Source organism: Ictidomys tridecemlineatus, chromosome 4 (assembly GCF_052094955.1).
Source record: "Ictidomys tridecemlineatus isolate mIctTri1 chromosome 4, mIctTri1.hap1, whole genome shotgun sequence".
Lineage (NCBI taxonomy): Eukaryota > Metazoa > Chordata > Mammalia > Rodentia > Sciuridae > Ictidomys > Ictidomys tridecemlineatus.
In genome coordinates, this window is record NC_135480.1 from 204,578,686 (window position 1) to 204,596,950 (window position 18,265).

The 18,265-nt window shown below is 46.8% G+C and overlaps 1 protein-coding gene across 20 annotated transcripts in view; it reads right to left on the bottom strand.

The window, feature by feature from the left end:
* The window catches only part of Fnbp1 (formin binding protein 1), a 102,888-nt gene that overhangs the window by 83,997 nt on the left and 626 nt on the right, over window positions 1–18,265 (bottom strand). For 19 of the 20 annotated variants that reach the window (XM_078048463.1, XM_078048479.1, XM_078048478.1 and 16 more), the window contains exon 1: window positions 17,900–18,174. The exons of the other annotated variant lie outside the window; for it this stretch is intronic. In XM_078048463.1, the coding sequence (XP_077904589.1) occupies window positions 17,900–17,923 (24 nt within the window). In that variant the 5' untranslated portion in view covers window positions 17,924–18,174. Of the gene's footprint in view, window positions 1–17,899; window positions 18,175–18,265 lie in introns of those variants that run through there. 20 annotated transcript variants of the gene reach the window in all.

Here is an 18,265-nt window from a genome sequence, read left to right on the forward strand (position 1 = left end):
TACCTCATCATGCCAAAGTTACATCTGTGTCACTGAGCACCCTACAGCTTCACGAGGGCTGTGAACCAGGCAAGGACACCCCTCCCGGCCCTTGCCTTTGGCCAATACCAACTTGATTTCTGTCTCTCTTACTTTACTTATTCTGGACATTTTATCTAAATACAATCTGCAATGTGTTTGGTTTTCATTTTGAGTGACATTTTTAAGGTTCCTCCAGGTTGCAGTGCAATCAGGGCTTTGTGGCTTCTTTTGGCCAAACACCATCCCACTGTACAGACGGACCCTGTTTCCTCCATCCACTGAGCTGTCTGTGGATGCCTGGGTTTCCCCATTTCTTGGCGGTTTTTTTTTTTTTTTTTTTTTTTTGGTACTGGAGATTAAACCCAAGGGCACCTAACCACTGAACCACATCCCTGTCCCTTTTTATATTTTATTTATTTAGAGACAGAATCTTGCTGAGTTGCTTAGAGCCTCGCTAAGTTGCTGAGGCTGGCTTTGAACTCACGATCCTCCTGCCTCAGCCTCCCAAACTGCAGGATTACAGGGTGCGCCACTGTGCCTGGCCTGACTTTTGGCTTTTGTGAACGAACCTGTACAAGGTATCTGTTTGAACATGGTTTTCAGTCCTTCGGGGTTTCTACCTCCCAGCAGCAGGGCTGGATCAGATGGTGTGATGCTGTCTAGCCTCTGGGGAGCTGCCCTGGGTTTTGCCAGTGGCTGAGCCATTCTGCATTCCCACCAGCAACGACAGGGGTCCGGCTCTTCCACTTGCCCCCCCACACACACACCTGATGTTTCCCTACACTTTTCTGATCAGAGCCACAGGGCTATGAAGGCCTGCCCCGCTCTGGTTTTGGGCTGCCTTCCTGAGCCAGTGGTAACGTTCAGCGTGTTTTCATGTTTGCTAGCTGTCCGTGTCTCTTCTTCAGAGGCCCAGTCTGTTTTTCATTACTTCACTTCGTGACAATAAAGAAAAAGGATCTCAGTCTTTAATACCATTTTCTTTAAAACTGGCTCCCACAGGCACATTTTAAAAATCTATGTTTGCAAGTGGCAGTTGTTAACTAAGAGCCTAAACTATGTGTTGACGAAGGGCAAAAATCAAGGCCATTTTGACCTTGCCAAATGCCACATTTATTGAGCATCTACTATGTACAAGAAGCTGGTGGCACAGCACCAAACAAACTAAACAGCTGGGTGTGGCGGCGCACGCCTGTAATCCCAGTGACTCGGGAGGCTGAAGCAGGAGGACTGCAAGTTCAAGGCCAGCCTCAGCAATTGAGGGAGACCCTGCCTCAAAATAAAAAGTAAAAAGGGTTTGGGATTAGCTCCCTTGTTGGGTTCAATCCAACAAAAACAACAAAAAGACACCATTCTTCAGTAAGGGTCCTTGCCTGACTCTCAGCCCCTGCACTCTGTGGTAGGCGTCTCTCTTTCCTCACTTGTGCCTCCTGAGTGCCTAACCCTGGTCCTCAGACGGACCACAAGTCAAGGCCGCTCAGCACACAGTTTGTAAATGGGACTTTTCTCTCCTTTCCAGCTGCTCTGGTCTCCGCCAAGGGGAGAGTCAGGATACAGATGATATTTGGGTTTTTGTTGGTTGGTTGGTCTTTCCAGCACCGGGAATTGAACCCACAGAGGACTTGACTACTGAACTCTATCCCTAGCCCTTTTTATTTTTTGATTCAGGTCTCACTAAGCTGCTAGCAGCTGAGGCTGGTCTCGAACTTGCAGTTCTCCTTTGTCAGCCTTCTGCATCTCTGGGGTTCCAGGCGTGCACCCCTGTTGGGCTCAGGTGAACCTCCGGGGGAGCTGGGACTTACAATACATATAATCTTTTTTTTTTTCTGGGTGGGGGGTAACCAGAGATTGAACTCAGGGGTACTTGACCTCTGAGCCATATCCTCAGCCCTATTCTTTCTGTATTTTATTTAGAGACAAGGTCTCACTCAGTTGCTTAGCACCTCATTTTTGCCAAGGCTGACTTTGAACTCGAGATCCTCCTGCCTCAGCCTCCCAACTGCTAGGATAATGTATATCATCTTTAGTTCAGCTTACATCTGCGACAGCTTAACAGCCAGCCCCCCACGACAAGCATGTGAGCTAGGTGGGGTTCATTCGTCAAACAAACATTTATTTTTATATAGACAGCTCTTTTTATAGACTAGCAAACAGGTGAGACCCAGAGCACAGCTAATGAGGACACCTTTGCCTGCTTGTCCCGCTGACACGTTCTCAATCTTCCTTTGATAATCAAAGAGAATTCGTGGGTCTGCGTGGAATGACCGGAAACAGTCTGCATCCCACCCCACGGCTTCAAACATCTTTCTAGGGTTTTGTCTAAGGATTGTTCATTCCACTTTCTTGAACAATAACTGCCATTGTTTCATTCAAGGAAATCCAGAAGGTGAGGAAAGGAGGCCTGTCCTGCTTCCCTCTCCACCAGGAACCGGGGGCTTGTTTTGGTGCTGAGGATTGAACGCGGGGGCACTCACACACTGAGCCCCATCCCAGCCCTGCTTTGTTTTGTATTTAGAGACAGGGTCTCACTGAGCTGCTTAGGGACTTGCTAGCTTTGAACTTGATCCTCCTGCCTCAGCCTCTAAAGCTGCTGAGCTAGAGTACTTTTATCAAACGGATACCTGCCTGCCTCAAGTTTTCTGGGGTATTATTTACCTACTTTACTTACTTGCCAAACTACCAAAGTGACAAAATGAATTGAAGAGTAAACCTTTCAAGTTTCTCAGCCAAAAAAGTTTTTGACCAGCAAAACACTCCTTGATATTTTTGCCTATAGAGTCACACCCAGGACACTCAATCTAGTGGAGAGCCTGGGGACTCGAGCAGTGGCCCTAATGATTCTATTTATGTGCCACTTTTAAACCACTGAACCCTTTACAAACCTCCTATTAACATTGTTAACATTTCTGTGAGCTAGTGTGGGAACTATACATAAAATTCTACACGGAGATTCTAGCCTTAGAACTAGTTACTGGGCTATAATCGACACTGACGCATTCTCCTATGAACCAGTCCTCATGGGATGAAGCAGAAAACAGGACTCAGATAACCTAAGAACACAGTTGAAGGGACTCGGTGTTCTTCCTGTGGCCTGGTTTGTACCCAATTCCTTGATCTCTTCTATTATACCAGAAACAAGGAAGTGCTCATTCAGTTTCTTTCTTTCTTTTTCTGTACTGGGAATTGAGCCCAAGGGCTCTTTCCCACTGAGCTACATCTCCAGTCCTTCTTATTTTTGATACAGACAACTTATTTTGATATAGACAAGTTGCTGAGGCCGGCCTTGAATTTGGGATCCTCCTGCCTCAGCCTCCTGAGCCACTGGGATTATAAGCGCTACAGGCACATGCCCTGCGCCTAGCATCTAATTAGTCTTAATGTCTTCATGTCAGAATGTCTTACTTTCCTACTCTGTCATCTTCAGAGAAAATAAGGATTGAAATTTCTTAAATGTTTCTCAAATTTTCAATTCCATATTTTAGGGGATTTCTTCAAAGAGAAAATGATCTTATTTTATCTTTAAACTGGAATAAAGAGACACATAGTCGCCCTGTCCTTTAATACATGAGGGGGTTCATGTATTAAATGGTGGAGTATGTGCTTAGCCTACACACACACACACACACACACACACACACAAATACAATAAAATAAGAGCTGGGGGTGTAGCTCTATGGTAAAGCCCCATTGAATTTAACCCCAAGTGTCCCTCCCAAAGATGGGGGGGGGATACTGTTACTATCATCGATCACAACATCCAAGGATACTGTTCCAATTACTATTATTGTACAATAAATCACCCCCAAAACTTAGTGGGAAAGGATAGGAACACATGGCTTGGGCCGTAGCTGGGACTCTGGCTGGTGGCTGATGACAACTGTTGTTTGCCTGTCAACAGGAACCTCTGCAACTGGCTTCTCCTGGGGTCTCTCCAGCGGGGCCAACTGGGCTTCTTAACCACATGGTGCTGGGTTGGAAAAGTAGACACCCCGGAAGGACGGGGCAAGAGGGCGTGGTACGTTCTGGTTCTGCCTCAGAAACCACGGGGTATTGCTTCACCACTCTCACTGGTCACGAACGTCTCAGAGGAGTCTCAGAGTCACAGTTGTGAATGGCATGGGGATGGGGGTATGGCGGACACCTTGCAGAACAGAAGGGCGCGTAGTGAAGGAGTGTCCCCCCAATCTGATTGATTGGTGACCTGGCAGTACCCGTTTTAGACCGTCTCTGAGAAGAGAGGAGGAAAATTACACAATATGTGTCACGACAGGAAGTCTTAGCCAATAAGGTGCAGATTGATGAGTTCTGAGCTTCTCTATGCATCTCCATAGGTCAGAAGAAGCAGATGGGCAGTTTTCAAAGGAGCGAGTCTGTCTGTAGAAGCCTATTAAAGTGAACCATGGGTGGCATTAACTCTGATGGCTACCAAAGACTGATTGCCCGCCAGCGGCCACTGATCGCTGCTTTGCGCATTTCTGACGGGGTAGAGTAATTTCACCTTTAAGCACCTGGAAGCCTCAAGCTCCGCTGTTACGCTCTTATAAGGATTTACAAAGTCAACCCTCCAGTCTACGCCCAAAACAAGTTTCACACAATGGTTCTTAGTAAGGTGGACACTTCACAACCAGAGGGCACAGCCACCGTCCAGAGGGCAAGGACAGGTGTCCTGAAGTCCAGAGGACTCTAGCTATGCCAGAGCTTCCCTCTAAATCCTAGCTTTCACATTATCTAAATTTATGTCTTCAGCCTAGGTCTCCTCCCTGAACTCCAGATGCACATATTTAAGTGTCGGCTGGATAACCAGATCCGGTCGGCACACGTCCGCTACACCCTGGGTTTCCTGCCCCTTTACCGCAGGTCTCCACACTGGAGTATCTGATACTCGCTGCCCTTTTCCTTGGCTCAGATGATGCCTACCACGTAGTAGGTGGTCAGCAACACTATCTGATTTAAGAAATGATGACTTATTAGTACTCAAGTGAATCACAAAGCCAGAAGGAAGGGGGGTCTGAAAACGGCGTGGAAGCAGCTGGCTGCGGAGAGAAGCAGCCCCGGGACGCTGCTAGATGTTAAATTCATTGTAAAGAATAAAATAAGCAGGCAGGTGTGGAGGTGCACACCTGTAATCCCAGTGGCTCAGGAGGACTGCAAGTTCAAAGCCAGCCTCAGCATCTTAGACTCTGAGCAATTTAGTGAGACATACCCTGTCTCAAAACAAAACATAAAAAGGGCTGGGGATGTGGCTCAGTGGTTAAGTGCCCCAAATTCAATTCCAGTATAAAAAAAGAAGAAAAAAAAAAGGCAAAGATTAAGGATAAATGAGAAACCAAATGGCACAATGCTCAATGGCACTACCTAACCCATATCAGAACCGTAGGGGAGCTTCTCAAAGTGCAGATTCTTGAAAATATGTAAATAGATCATAAAATGACTGATTCTCAGTCTTGCCAATTTGGAAAGTGATGAGATAAATACCCAACATCCAATCTTGGTACCATCTTTGAGAAGCAATTTTGAACAGAGATTAAAATAAAAAAGATCTACACATAACTAATTATGCTGCCCTCTGCCTAAAGAACAGAATGGGTTAAAACGACCGACCATCCACACAGTATCAGTAAAAGGCTCCACCCAGCCTTAATGTAGATCCATCCCTCCAGAGGAGACCAGTGCCTCCGGCTCCCAGAGCTGTCACCAGCCATTATCTTCACCCAGTTCTATTCTGATTTTATGCTCTCCAAGAACCTGGTGCAGAACTTAGCTTGCCACAAAGATTAGCCTCTGGGAAGAGAATGTTCAGATCAACAAATATGAATATCCAGGCTCCTTAGGAAAGTATCCCTCACTCGTCGTTTGCTTTCTGGGGCTGGGGAGGAGACCCTGGATTTGATCACCAGCGCTCCCTACCACCCGGCCCCAGTGCATTTAGGTTTGTTCATCAGTCTTGAGAGTTTGGTTATGTGAGTCACTTCCAGGCATGCTACACTCCAACCACAAAATCTTGTTGAGCTGAGGTTCAAAAGCATCTACAGGCTACAAACTACCCCGGGGCAGGAACCTGGGCTTAGCAGGACATGGCGGCCTACACCTGGGTCCCAGCTACTTGGGAGGCTGGGGTGGAAGGACTGCTTGAGTCCAGAAGTTCAAGGCCAGCTGGACAGCACAGAAAGATTCTGTCTAAAAAAATAGGAACCACATATTGGTACTTAGTAGATGCTCAAAAAATACACAGGAAGGGGTAAAATAAGTCCCAAGCAGATTAATTGTTTTTCTATCTTATCCGGAAGTTATTTTCATTATTCATTTGTTTTACTTATTTATTTTTTTTTTTTTGGTACTGGGGATTGAACCCAGGGGTGCTCTACCACTGAGCCACACCTCCCCCCCATACAGATAAATTTGCATGCACATCTACACTCTCGAAATCCAAATGCCTTTAACACTGTCAAAGGCTCCACCAGGAATTTCCATGTGTATCTTCAAATATAAATATTTTAAAATGTCTTAGCTATCTTTGCTAAGGAAAAAATCAATCTCAAACTAAGTTGACACATAGTATTATCTCAAGGGGCAAATATCCACCTTTTGAGGGGAGAAATAATGTGACTTCAGTAGGACTTTTTTTTAAAAGTGGTAAAAATAGCCAAAAAGAACTATGACCCTTAGGGACAGATTGAAATACGATCTCTTCAGTAGACTCAGGTATACAGCAAAACTCAGTATTTTAGTGTTTAGGAGTCTGTTTTGTGATTTTTTTTTAAAGGAAAAGATAGTTATACAGTTGATGTGGCCTCTTGAATCCATATTACTTTCCAAAGCAATGATTTCTAGGCACTTTCCTGATATCAGGCCATTTTATTTTATTTTTATACTGGGACTGAACCCAGGGGTGCTTAACCACTGAGCCACATCCTCAGCCCTTTTTTGTATTTTATTTAGAGACAGAGTCTCTAAGTTGCTGAGGCTGCCCTCAAACTAGTGATCCTCCTGCCTTAGCCTCCCAAGGAGCTAAGATCACAGGCATTCGCCCCCCATCTGGCTTCAGGTTATTTCAATTTAAACAGAATTTTAGAAACAACGCTTTTTGTGAAAATCAAGAGGCTAGGACATAGGGGCTGGGGCTCAGGGGTAGAGCGCCTGCCTGGCATGTGTGAGGCCCTGGATTCGGTTCTCAGCACCACATATAAGTAAATAATAAGGCCCACTGACAATTAAAAAAAAAAAAAAAAGCGAGGACGGGAACCACTCACTTTTTGGGACATCTGTCTCCACGGATGTGTTCCCAGGAGCTGGGTTTCTCCTCCACCCTCCGTCATTATGGTAAGTGCATTTACTCATCACCTCTCAGCCAAGAATCAAAGAGCACTTTCCAGACAAGCCCACACCGTCGCCTCCCCGTGAAGAGAAAGGCAAGCACCTCCTCACAGGGCAAGGGAGGGAGGGACAGAGACTCGAGGACTTGCCCAACGCTAATAACGTTAGATGAGGTACTGGGGCGCCCAGCCCGAGCTCCAGAGCTGTGCAGGTGGCCGGGGGCCTGCACCCTTCTCCCCAGCGCCACATCCAGGAATCGGCTCTCGATTTGGCCGCACAAATAGGAAGGGAAGAGCTTCCTCCAAGGTGCCAAGTTTTCTTTTGCAGTAGATATGAGAGAAAATGTTTAGTTTCTTGTTCCTCGAGAACCAAAACTTTGTTTTCTGGTTTTGCTTTGTTTTAGTCCAGGGGACTGAATCGGGGGCCAAACACACAGCAAAGTCCCCAGCCCCACCCCCCTTTTTGAGGCAGGGGCTCACTAAGTTGTTGGGCTGGCCTTGAACTTGTGATCCTCCTGCCTCAGCCTCCGGAGTCACTGGTATTACAGGCCTGTGCCACCACACCCAGGAAGAAGCAGCAAAACTGAGAGTCCTGCCGGTGACATGTGGAGTACCCCAAAGAGGCCAATTCCTAGATTCCTCCTGCTCTTTCTCCATTCAATTAGAAATTCCTTGAACGGGCCTGCGGGGTGTAGCTCATGATAGAGCACTTGCCTAGCAGGAGTGAGGCTCTGAGTTCGACTCCCAGCACTGCAAAATAAGGAAAGAAATAAATTCTTTCACCAAGGCACGCTTGTAAGACACAAAGTCGGAAGTTTGGTACTAATCATTAGGATCCAGACAAACTAATCTCTGAGGGTGTACCTCAGTGGTAGAGCACTTGCTTAGCATGCAGGAGCCCCGGGCTTACCTCCAGCACCAGAACCCCAAAACTCTGGGTTTGAAAGAAGGAGAGGATCACTCAGCACCAGCAGACAGCCTGCTGGTGTTAAACTTCATTCATGACTGTTGCTACGAGGCCCGCAGCCACAGCAGTGTGAGTCACAGCTTGTCAATACGAGAGGCCCCGAGAGTTTCACCACAAGCAAAACCTCACAGGAGTGAGGGGTGGGACAGGGAACTGTGAGCTACGGATACAGAAGGTACAGTTTTTAAAACTATTATCAACTTACTTTGTGTTGAAAAAAGAATTAAACCAAACAAAAACAAAAACTAAAGAAACAAGTTATAATAAAACTCTAGAAGTAGCCCTCACTGTCCGGGTGACCCTGGTAAGTGACTTCCCTCTGAGACTCTTCCATAAGATGGAGACAAAAGGCACATTCACCAGGTGCTTTTTAGGTTATGGAGGCTGTACTGAAATCCCCTAACCAAGGTGCTTTGGGCACTTGACAAATGTCAGTTCTCTTCTATGTTCATGTTTTAAAAGGTGGGCGGGGAGGGGATTTTGGTCCTTTGTATGGTTTTTCACCAAAGCAAGGAAGCAGAACACGACCACGCGTAGCACCAGAGACTGAGGACTCCAAAAGCCCATGTGGACACAAGACAATGAATGGCAAAACGTCATCATCCGTGAAGCTGGGTCACGGGGACATGGGGGCTCGTAACATTGTTTTTTCTACATTTGTTTGAAAATGTCTACGTGAAAAAGTTCAGACAATAGTCAGGCACAAAGGTGCAGGCCTGAAATCCCAGACACTTGGGAGGCTGAGGCAGGAGGATCCCAAGCCAGTCTCAGCAAGTTAGCAAGATCACTGGGATGTAGATCAATAGAAAAGTGCCCCTAGTGACAAAAAAAAAAAAATTCAAATAATAATGATAACTTTTAAAGTTATGCACTTAAAAAAAGTGTTTGGAGGGAGCTGGGGTTGTGGCTCAGTGGTGGAGCACGTGCCTAGCACATGTGAGGCACTGGGTTTGATCCCAGCACCACATATAAAGAATAAATTCATAAGATAAAGGTATGGATAGATAGACAGTGTTTGGAGGGGGCTGGGCCCTAGCTCAGGGCCTGGGCTGTGTTTGCCTGGCATATGTGAGGTCCATCCCTAGCACCACAAAAAAGGAAAAAATAGATAAATAAATAAAAAGATGGAGAAGGGAATCTACAGCCTGAAAGGCCTTGGGTTGAATCCCGGCTTCTCCTCTGTGAACTTGGATGAGTTCTTTTCCATCTGAGCTCAGTGGCTCCATCATGAAGGGTTTCCAGTGGTGGGGCTGATGCACAGAGCACTGTTACCCAGCTGCCAGGCGTGTCCCCTGAGGCTGGCCTCATCTTCTGAGCTGAGGTCATGTTTTCTACAGCACCCAGCCTACGCCTGAGCAAGATGGTAGCCAAGGGGCAAACCCCGGCTAATGAAGGAGCTAGGTGGGGGAAAGGAGTCTGACCATTTCTGCTGGATCAGGTAATCTCTGCTCTGGAGCACACGGGGCCTGGTGTTCTGATCTGCTGCTTTCCTCCCTCTTCCCGTCACAGGGCTACTCCCCAGCCTCCTGCACCCACACCGTCCTGCACCAAGGACTTGAGCAGCAGGAGTGGCTCACCGCAAGCTCTCAGCCAACTCAAGGATGAGAGCACTTACCAGCAGGGCTTGCTGAGATGGGCACACAGGTGAAATGGTACCAGATGGCCAGAGTTTAGGCATGTATAAGCTGTTTCCAGTTTTAGAAAACACAGGCTACAGAAGTACAAATGGAAACTGTAGCTGCTGAAATGGATACAAGGAAACTGCAGATGCTAGTTTAAGAATTGTGAACTAATTACTATGAAAAATCAGATTCTGAGCTAGGCACCCTTGCACATGCCTGTAATCCCATCAGTTTGAGAGGCTAAGGCAGGAGGATCAAAAGTTTAAAGCGAGCCTCAAGAATTTCACAAGGCCCTAAGCAAAACAGTGAGACCTTGTCTCTAAATAAAATGTAATAAAGGGCTAGGGATGTGGTTCAGTGGATAAGCATCCCTGGGTTCAATCCACAGTAGCAAAAAAAAAAAATCCTGGGCAAAAATCTAATTCTGGCTGGGAGCAATGGCCCACATTTATAATCCCAATAACAGGGAGGGTCAGGCAGGAGGTTTGCAAGTTCAAAGCCATCCTGAGCAACTTAATGAGAACCTGTATCAAAATGAAAAAAATAAAATAAAGAGGACTGGGGATGTAGCTCAGCGATCAAATGCCCATGAATTTGATCCTCAATACCAAACCAAACAAAAGACTAATTCTGAGTATTAGAATGGCATGCTCTAATTTAAAAAAAAAGAAAAAGAAAAAGGGAACACCATATACTTCATGTAATGTTGTAGTCTAAATGTGAACAGTCTTAGGCTTTTGCAATAAGGAAATGAAGTCCCATCTATATTTCTTTTCTTGTTGGTTGGTTAGTATCAACAATGGAAGTTATGTAAATTTAACACAAAATCTTACAAATAGGATGAGGCTTATGAAATAAAAGTTGGTTCTGGGGCTGGGCACGGTGACACACGCCTATAATCCCAACGGCTCGGAAGGCTGAGACAGGAGGATCCTGAGTTCAAAGCCAACCTCAGGAAAAGCAAGGCACTAAGCAACTCAGTGAAACCCTGTCTCTAAATAAAATACAAAACAGGGCTGGGGTGTGGCTCATTGGCCAAGTGCCCCTGAGCTCAATCCTGGTATCCCCCAAAAGGTTGGTTCTGGGCTGGGACTGTAGCTCAGTGGCAGAGTGGTTGCCTAGCATATGTGAGACACTGGGTTTGATCCTTAGCATCACATAAAAATAAATAAAATTCAGTCAATTCTGTCCATCTACAACTACAAAAAAAAATTTTTTTAAGTTGGTTCTCATTGGAAGACCCAAACCAAACAAACAAACAAGCTTATAGTCCCAGGTACTCGGGAGGCTGAGCTGGGAGGGTCCTTGAGTCCAAGACAGCTGGGTCACACAGGAAAACACTTGAAAACAACAATTGTTAGTGGTATTGCATCTTTAAAACCTCATATGTCTCCAAATTGCTCTCTAATATAATGTGCATATTTGGCTTCTTGTGATTTAAAAAAAAATTTAAACTTGACACCCCGTGAGGCTCTAGCTAGTAAGAGTACACGTTGCTAAAACAGGAGACAAATATTTCCTCATAAACACGAATTCCAGGAGACTTCACACCCACATTCTGAAATCTAATTAGATTCATTTCCCAGGGCACTCATTTATTCTTGGTAGCATGCAATTTTTAAGTGTCAAAATAAAACCTTATTTTTAAATGTGGGTGGTGTTGATGAAGGAGCATGAGTAATCCTTGCAGGAAGCAATATCGGCCAAAGAGGGGAAGCAGGAGATCCTGGACAGTCCTTCCAGAAACACGAGTGGCAGAGCGGTCACACGGTAGGGGAGGACCCTTACAAACTCCTTGAGGGACTCGAAGGAGTTTTACCTATCAAATGCGGCACAGGCTTTGTACGGGATCCCGTCTACCGCAGGAGGAAAAAGCAACAGGCTGATGTGAACAGGAGCCCTGGACCCATCAAGCCGCCCCGGTTTTGTTGCCTTTCAATTACCATCTGCTCATAGGCAAAGTCGGGGTGCAAGCGTGTTGGAGTGAAGATGACAGAATTAATCTCATTCATCCTCTCTTCCTAGGAACAACTGTCCTGCCCCCATAGTTGGGGAAATGCTACCTCACCTGGCAGCCTTGCTATGTTCTTCCCAAACAGGAATCTTTGAAGGGCAAAGAAGAAAGAGCAGGAAAGCTGTGCACTGTTGTTAAGGCTCCGATTTAGCCATCAAGGGCACAAGGAGATGTCATAATTCTAAAAACCTCAAACGGTTAATAATTACTTCAAGATTAAAAAAGATTAAGTATTACCTTGTTTAAAATTGTAACACATTTTAAATTTCCTATATAAATACACCTATACTTATCAGGCATGAGTAGCATGAATGACAGTGGAGTAGTAACTTTTCAACCTGACTTTAAAAGTCAGAGCCTCTGGGGTGTTGCTGGAGGGGGTGGAGGGAGAGAGTCCGCCTAGCATGCAAGGCCTCACACAAGGCCTCCAGATCTATCGCCCAGCACAGCAGAAGACAAAGGGTACCTACACCTGTGCGTATGGGTGGGGGCTGGAGGAAGTGAGATGCCTCTGTACCTCCCACTCAACTCGGCTGAGAACCTAAAGCTGCTCTAAAAAGAGACTATTTCTTTAAAAAGGTGCCTAGAACTATGTAAAAGTTGCCAGTTATAATTTTGAAAATGCAGGAAGGTGTTATAATGACCTTCTTATGATTTTTTTTAATATTTATTTTTTAATATCGGCAGATACAACATCTTTGTATGTATGTGGTGCTGAGGATCGAACCCAGGCCGAACGCATGCCAGGCGAGCGTGCTACCGCTTGAGCCACATCTCCAGCCCCTTCTTATGATTTTTTTTAAAAGTAAATGTTAAAACAAAAGGAAAAAAAAAAGGACTCGATCATTCATTTAGTAATTATTTATTGAACTCCTACATGGAGTCAGGCTTCGTTCCCAGGACAGTAGGTAGATGATTCTTACACTGTTGCCTATTCAAAGTGCATCCTGCAACCCATGTCAATAGAGTCAGCATAGGTGGACGTACACTATGTGTCTGACACTACCTTAAAAACACAGGTCAGAAAGGATTCACAGAATATACTGAGGTGCTTCTCACTAGCTGACCACCATGTATTGCTCAGGACTCTCTGTTCTCTTTCTTGTATGCTGGCTGCTTCATTTCTCATTAGCACCTGAGCAAAGAAATAAGGATGGTGCAGATGACACCAGGCGACAGTAAGACCAGGTCTGTCAACTAAGAATCTGGGAACTGCAAAGCCTGCAATGGTGACAGAGCTAAAATCTCCAATGGATTTATTCATATGTCACACTAATGAGCCAGCTAACAAAAAGCTGCACCGACACTTCAATAATCTGTCACTGCCTTCCAATAAATAGGTACAAAAAACCCACTCCAAGACTCTTGCTTTGCCATCTCTCCAATGACCAGTCACAATTTCAACAAGGTGGTAGACAAGTCTACCCTGTTGACATTACCTTTTAAACAAAGTGTTAAGTAAATGCCTTTTGGCTTCTTCTTCTTCTTCTTTTTTAAATTGGTAGTTCTGGAGGTTGAACCCAGGGCCTTGCACAAGCACTACACCACTAAGCTGCATCCCCAGGCCCTTTTTGGTTAATCTTACATAGAAACTTAAATGTCAGCATTTGCCTGGCATGCATGAGGCCTGGGGTCAATCCCTAGCACTGTAAAAAAAAAAAAAAAAAAAAAGAAAGAAACATAAGGGCTGGGGATAGAGTTCAGTTGGTAGAGTGCTCGCCTCACATGTACAAGGCCCTGGGTTCAATCCCCAGCACAAGGAAGGAAGGAAGGAAGGAAGGAAGGAAGGAAGGAAGGAAGGAGCCATAAATGTTTATTTTGATTCTGATGTTGCAGCCTAGAGGTAAAACCTACTTTATCTGCTTTCATAGAAATAAGTAGAGATCACTCAATGTATATATTGTGGCAACAGACTTGAACAGGGGCCTTGTACAGTAGCTGTTCAATCAATTTTTTAAAAAAATTAAAGGTGAATTTATGAAAAGTTTATGAGTTTTTGTTTTCTTTTGTATCAGGGATGGAACCCAGAGGCATGTAAACACTGAGTCACATATCCCCGGCCACCCGGCTTTTATTTTTTAATTATTTTTTATTCTGAGACAGGGTCTCACTAAGTTGATCCTCCTGCCTCAGTCTTCCAAGTCGCTGGGATTACAGGCGTGAACCACTGCACCCAGTCAGAGATAATTTCATTCAAACTAATTTTTTTCTCCTTTCTTTTCTTTTTTAAATTCCATTTTATTAGTTTACTTTTTAATGTGGTGCTGAGGATTGAACCTAGTGCCTCACACATGTTAGGCAATTGCTCCACCACTGAGCCACAACTCCAGCCCCAAATCTAATTTTTTTAAAATAGCCATTTAACTTTGTTATAACATTCTGATACAAAAAACCAAAAGCCACCCCCCTACAAAACAAACAAACAAACAAAAACAACTGAAAGCCCAATGTGAGGCTGGAGATGTAGCTAGATGGTGCAGCACTCGTCCAGCATGCGCAGGGCCCAGGTCCAGTCCCCAGGACCACATCAAAACAAAACAAAAGCCCAACTCAAATATAAATTAATCCAATAAAATTATCACAAATTACAGGTTTTGAGTTCATTTTTATCGTTGCACGATGACTTCCTGACAATGACAATTTCTCAAAACTTTCCTAAAATATGATTAATTTTTATAAAATATTCAAAGAACAAGAGAAAGGTTTAACTACCTCTAGAGGCAGGATGTGGCTTAAAAGCAAGTCTTTAGTGTGAAATGCAATTTTTTTTTTTTTAATTCCTGTGGGCTGGGGATCAAACCCAGGCCCTTGCAAATACCAGGCCAGCACTCTACCACCGGGCTACCTCCCCAGCCCTGAAACCTGCAGTTTTAAAATGCCAACGTGGACTTCACTAAAGTCCTACGATGTGTGCAAAGTCTGATTGCATTTGTGAAGGTCCATGCAAGCTGCAACCACCTGTTACAAATAACTGAGGGCCACCCAAACCATAGGCGGTCTCTCCATCTAGAAGCATGACTCTGCCAAGTGAGGCTTTAGGGCCCCGTCATTATCTCATTACACATGTGCATGATCCCAAGCCACCATTTAAGGAAAACCCTCAATCACTGCTTTCCTCTGGGCTGCCCAGGCACCGCACATCTCAAGCCTCTGACCACCAGGAATGGGGGCCTGTTCTTCAGCTCCAGCTGCTTTCATGTTTATCTCAACAACCACTAATAGGTTAAGGCAGCTGAAGATGGGCATCTGGCTGCCCTGTGTGTCTTTGCATTTCAAATTAAAACTAAAAATGTGGCCTTTTCCAGTCCTGCAGTACTGTGCTCTTTCCCTCACCTCCACTAAACAGTAAGCGGCTCACGGCAGAGCTCCCCAGGCACAGGAATGCCTTGGAAAACAACCCCTCCGCCCGTATTTGTCCTTACAGACCTGCCGACTGGCTCACTCTTCCTCATCAAGTTACCAAGTGAAAAAATGTTCCAATACTTCACAATTTCTACCTTAAAATGTTTTTCAATTATTTTCATGTAGAAATTTCAAGCATACACAGTAGAAGGAATACGAGCAAGAGCTCTTCTGCATCCATCATCCAATTACAATAACTACCTTCAGGACCAATTTTGTTTCAATACCCCCACCCACTACGACTGCAAATTCTGAGGCAAACGCAAGATTTTGTATCATTCATATACATTTCAGTACCTCATTATTTATTTATAATACCTTTAAACAAAATTAATTTTTAAAATTATTTATTTTTTAATGAGGATGGAGCCTAGTACCTCACATGTGTGAGGCAAGAGCTCCATCACTGAGCCCCCATTTGCTTTTTCCTGATGTATCATAATTGTACCTCAGTGTGAGATTCACATGCCATACACCACACACACAGAACCTCGTCAATCTCGTGCCCAGAACCTTCCCCCACCCATTTATTCTCTCCTGTCCTTGTTGTCCTTCCCTTCCCTCCATTCTCAAATGAAATATCTACAGAATGATGCAGACAGTGGGAGCTATTTTATCATTTCTTCCCCCAGCTACCCACCCCTTGACTGAGATACCTGCTGTGACATTTCACCGACTTCACTATGGAATGCTTACCTCCATGTCTGTCCCTATTTCACTCAGAAACATATTGTACTTTTCCCTCCAAAAATTGAACATTGGGGAAAAAAAATTCTATCCTCTTGATGAGGATTATTTCTGATATGTTCCCCCATCCTCAAATAACCTAAAAAAATAAAAGGGGAGCAGGGCCCAGAGGCGTCTGCCTGTAATCCCAGCAACTGTGAAGGCTGAGGCAGGAGGCTCTCAAGTTTTAGGCTAACCTCAGTAATTCAGTGAGCCTCTGTCTTAAAATAAAAAATAAAAGGGTTGGAGGTATAGCTTAGTGGTAAAGCACCCCAGGATTCAAACCCCAATACAAAAGGGGGGAAAAAAGTCAAAGTAAGGAGAAGAGGCACTGAAGAAGAAAGAAACACAGACCTAAAGGGGTGGATCTCTGCCTAATTGGGTGCAAATATGTTAAACCATTAATTTATTTTCAAAATGAATATTTGTAAACATCAGCTAAAATTTTGTCATGAATCCCTTTAGACAGAGGATGTTTATAAAATGAATTATCTTAATTTAAGGGAGCTTTTGCCCTCAGGATTTTAGTATTACTAACAGTAGCTGCTTTGGAGCCTAAGAAATGGTTATGTAAAAACAATTAAAGCCAAAATTTTTTTTTTCTTTCAGGGAGGATGCGCTCTGTTTCTGTAATTGCTCTAACCTTGTTTTATTTTGACATGAGATTTCTTGGCCTCATCCCAGACAGCAACCACCACCCCACACTTTCTCCTCCACACCCTTCACAAATGGAATTCCAAAAGGTAGGAAGCAGGCACTTCTGCTTCATCCTGGAGTTCATCCTGGGCCACAGCGTTCTTGAGCACAGTTCAGGGCAACAATCGAGACTTCCGCGGCTCTTGCCCCTGACCACTGCACTGCCGTCTCTGGCCCACGATCTCCCCAAGAGCCTGGGGAGGGCAGCGAAACAATCTGGGTCCCAAACAGCCTCTCCCCGCGGGTATGGCCTGTGAACTGCCTCGGGTCGCCTGGTGGCTCTCGGTGAGGCGATAGCTTCTAGGCACCAAGTTGCTTGTTTACCCCAGGCTAAGGGCACCGGCCGAGGCAGCCCTCACTGCCGACCTTACCCACTTGAAACTGTTTCCTCTGGGCAGCAGATAAAGACCGGCTTACCCTGCGAATGCTCTTTCCTGAAATGGATAACGAAAGACCTCTAACTCCTACTACTTTCCTCCTCCAGGCCAAACGCCGCAGCCCCCTCTAATTCAGGATCTGAGTTGCCCCAAAGAACAAGTGCGCCCCGAACGGCGCGGGTCCCAAGTCCCTGCTTCCAGAGGGAAGACCTCACTTCTCGTCCTTGACACCCCAAAACCCAAGGCGGGGACCCGGAGCCCGCCGCGGCCGCCCCGCCCCCGGGGGAGCGCCGGCTCCGCGGCAGGGGGAAGGCAGCCCCGGTCCCAGCCGCGGGCGCCGGCACGCGTTACGCAGCCCAGCAGAGCCCAGGGCCTCCGCGCCCCGGGCCACGGCGGTGCGGGCATCGCCCCGGGGAGGAAGGCTCCTCCCCACACGCCCGCCGGCCTCGGGGCGCCGGGGAGAGGGAGGCCGGCCCGCGCCCCCTCCCGGGCCGCAGGGCACCGGGACCCGCGCCTTCCTCCCGGGCGGCAGCGGGACCCGGCCCCCTTCTCCTTCTCGGGCCGATCGGAACCAACCCGCGTCCGCGGCTCAGACCGGCGGGGACCACAGCTCCCCTCGCCTCCAGAAGGCGGACTGGCGGCACCTCCTGCTCGGCCCAGGCCAGCGGGGCCACCGGGACCCGCGCCTCCCCCCAGGCCGCGGGGAAACGCAGTCCGCTCGCGCACCGACCCGGCCGCCGGCGGCCCAGCCCCTCACTCACCCAGAGCTCAGTGCCCCAGCTCATGGTGCAGGGGGCGGGAAGGGGCGCCCCGCGCTGCGGGCGCGGCTCTCCGGTCCCCCTCCCGGCGATCGCCTCGCCCCTCGAGATCCCCGCGACCGCGGAAAGAGGGAGTCCGTGCGGCCGCCGCCCGCTCGGGATCGCGGCTCCGAGCCCTGGGTCCCCTCGGCAGCTTCTCCTCTCTGTCGCGCCACAGCAAAATGGCCCGAGGAAGCGGCAGCCGCGACCGCCGCAGCGCCCGCCAGCCCCACACCGGGAGAGCGAGGGGAGGGGACGCGCCGAGGGAGGGGACACGCGGAGGGAGGGGACGCGCGGAGGGAGGGGCGGGCGGGGCCGCGCCGGGGGCGG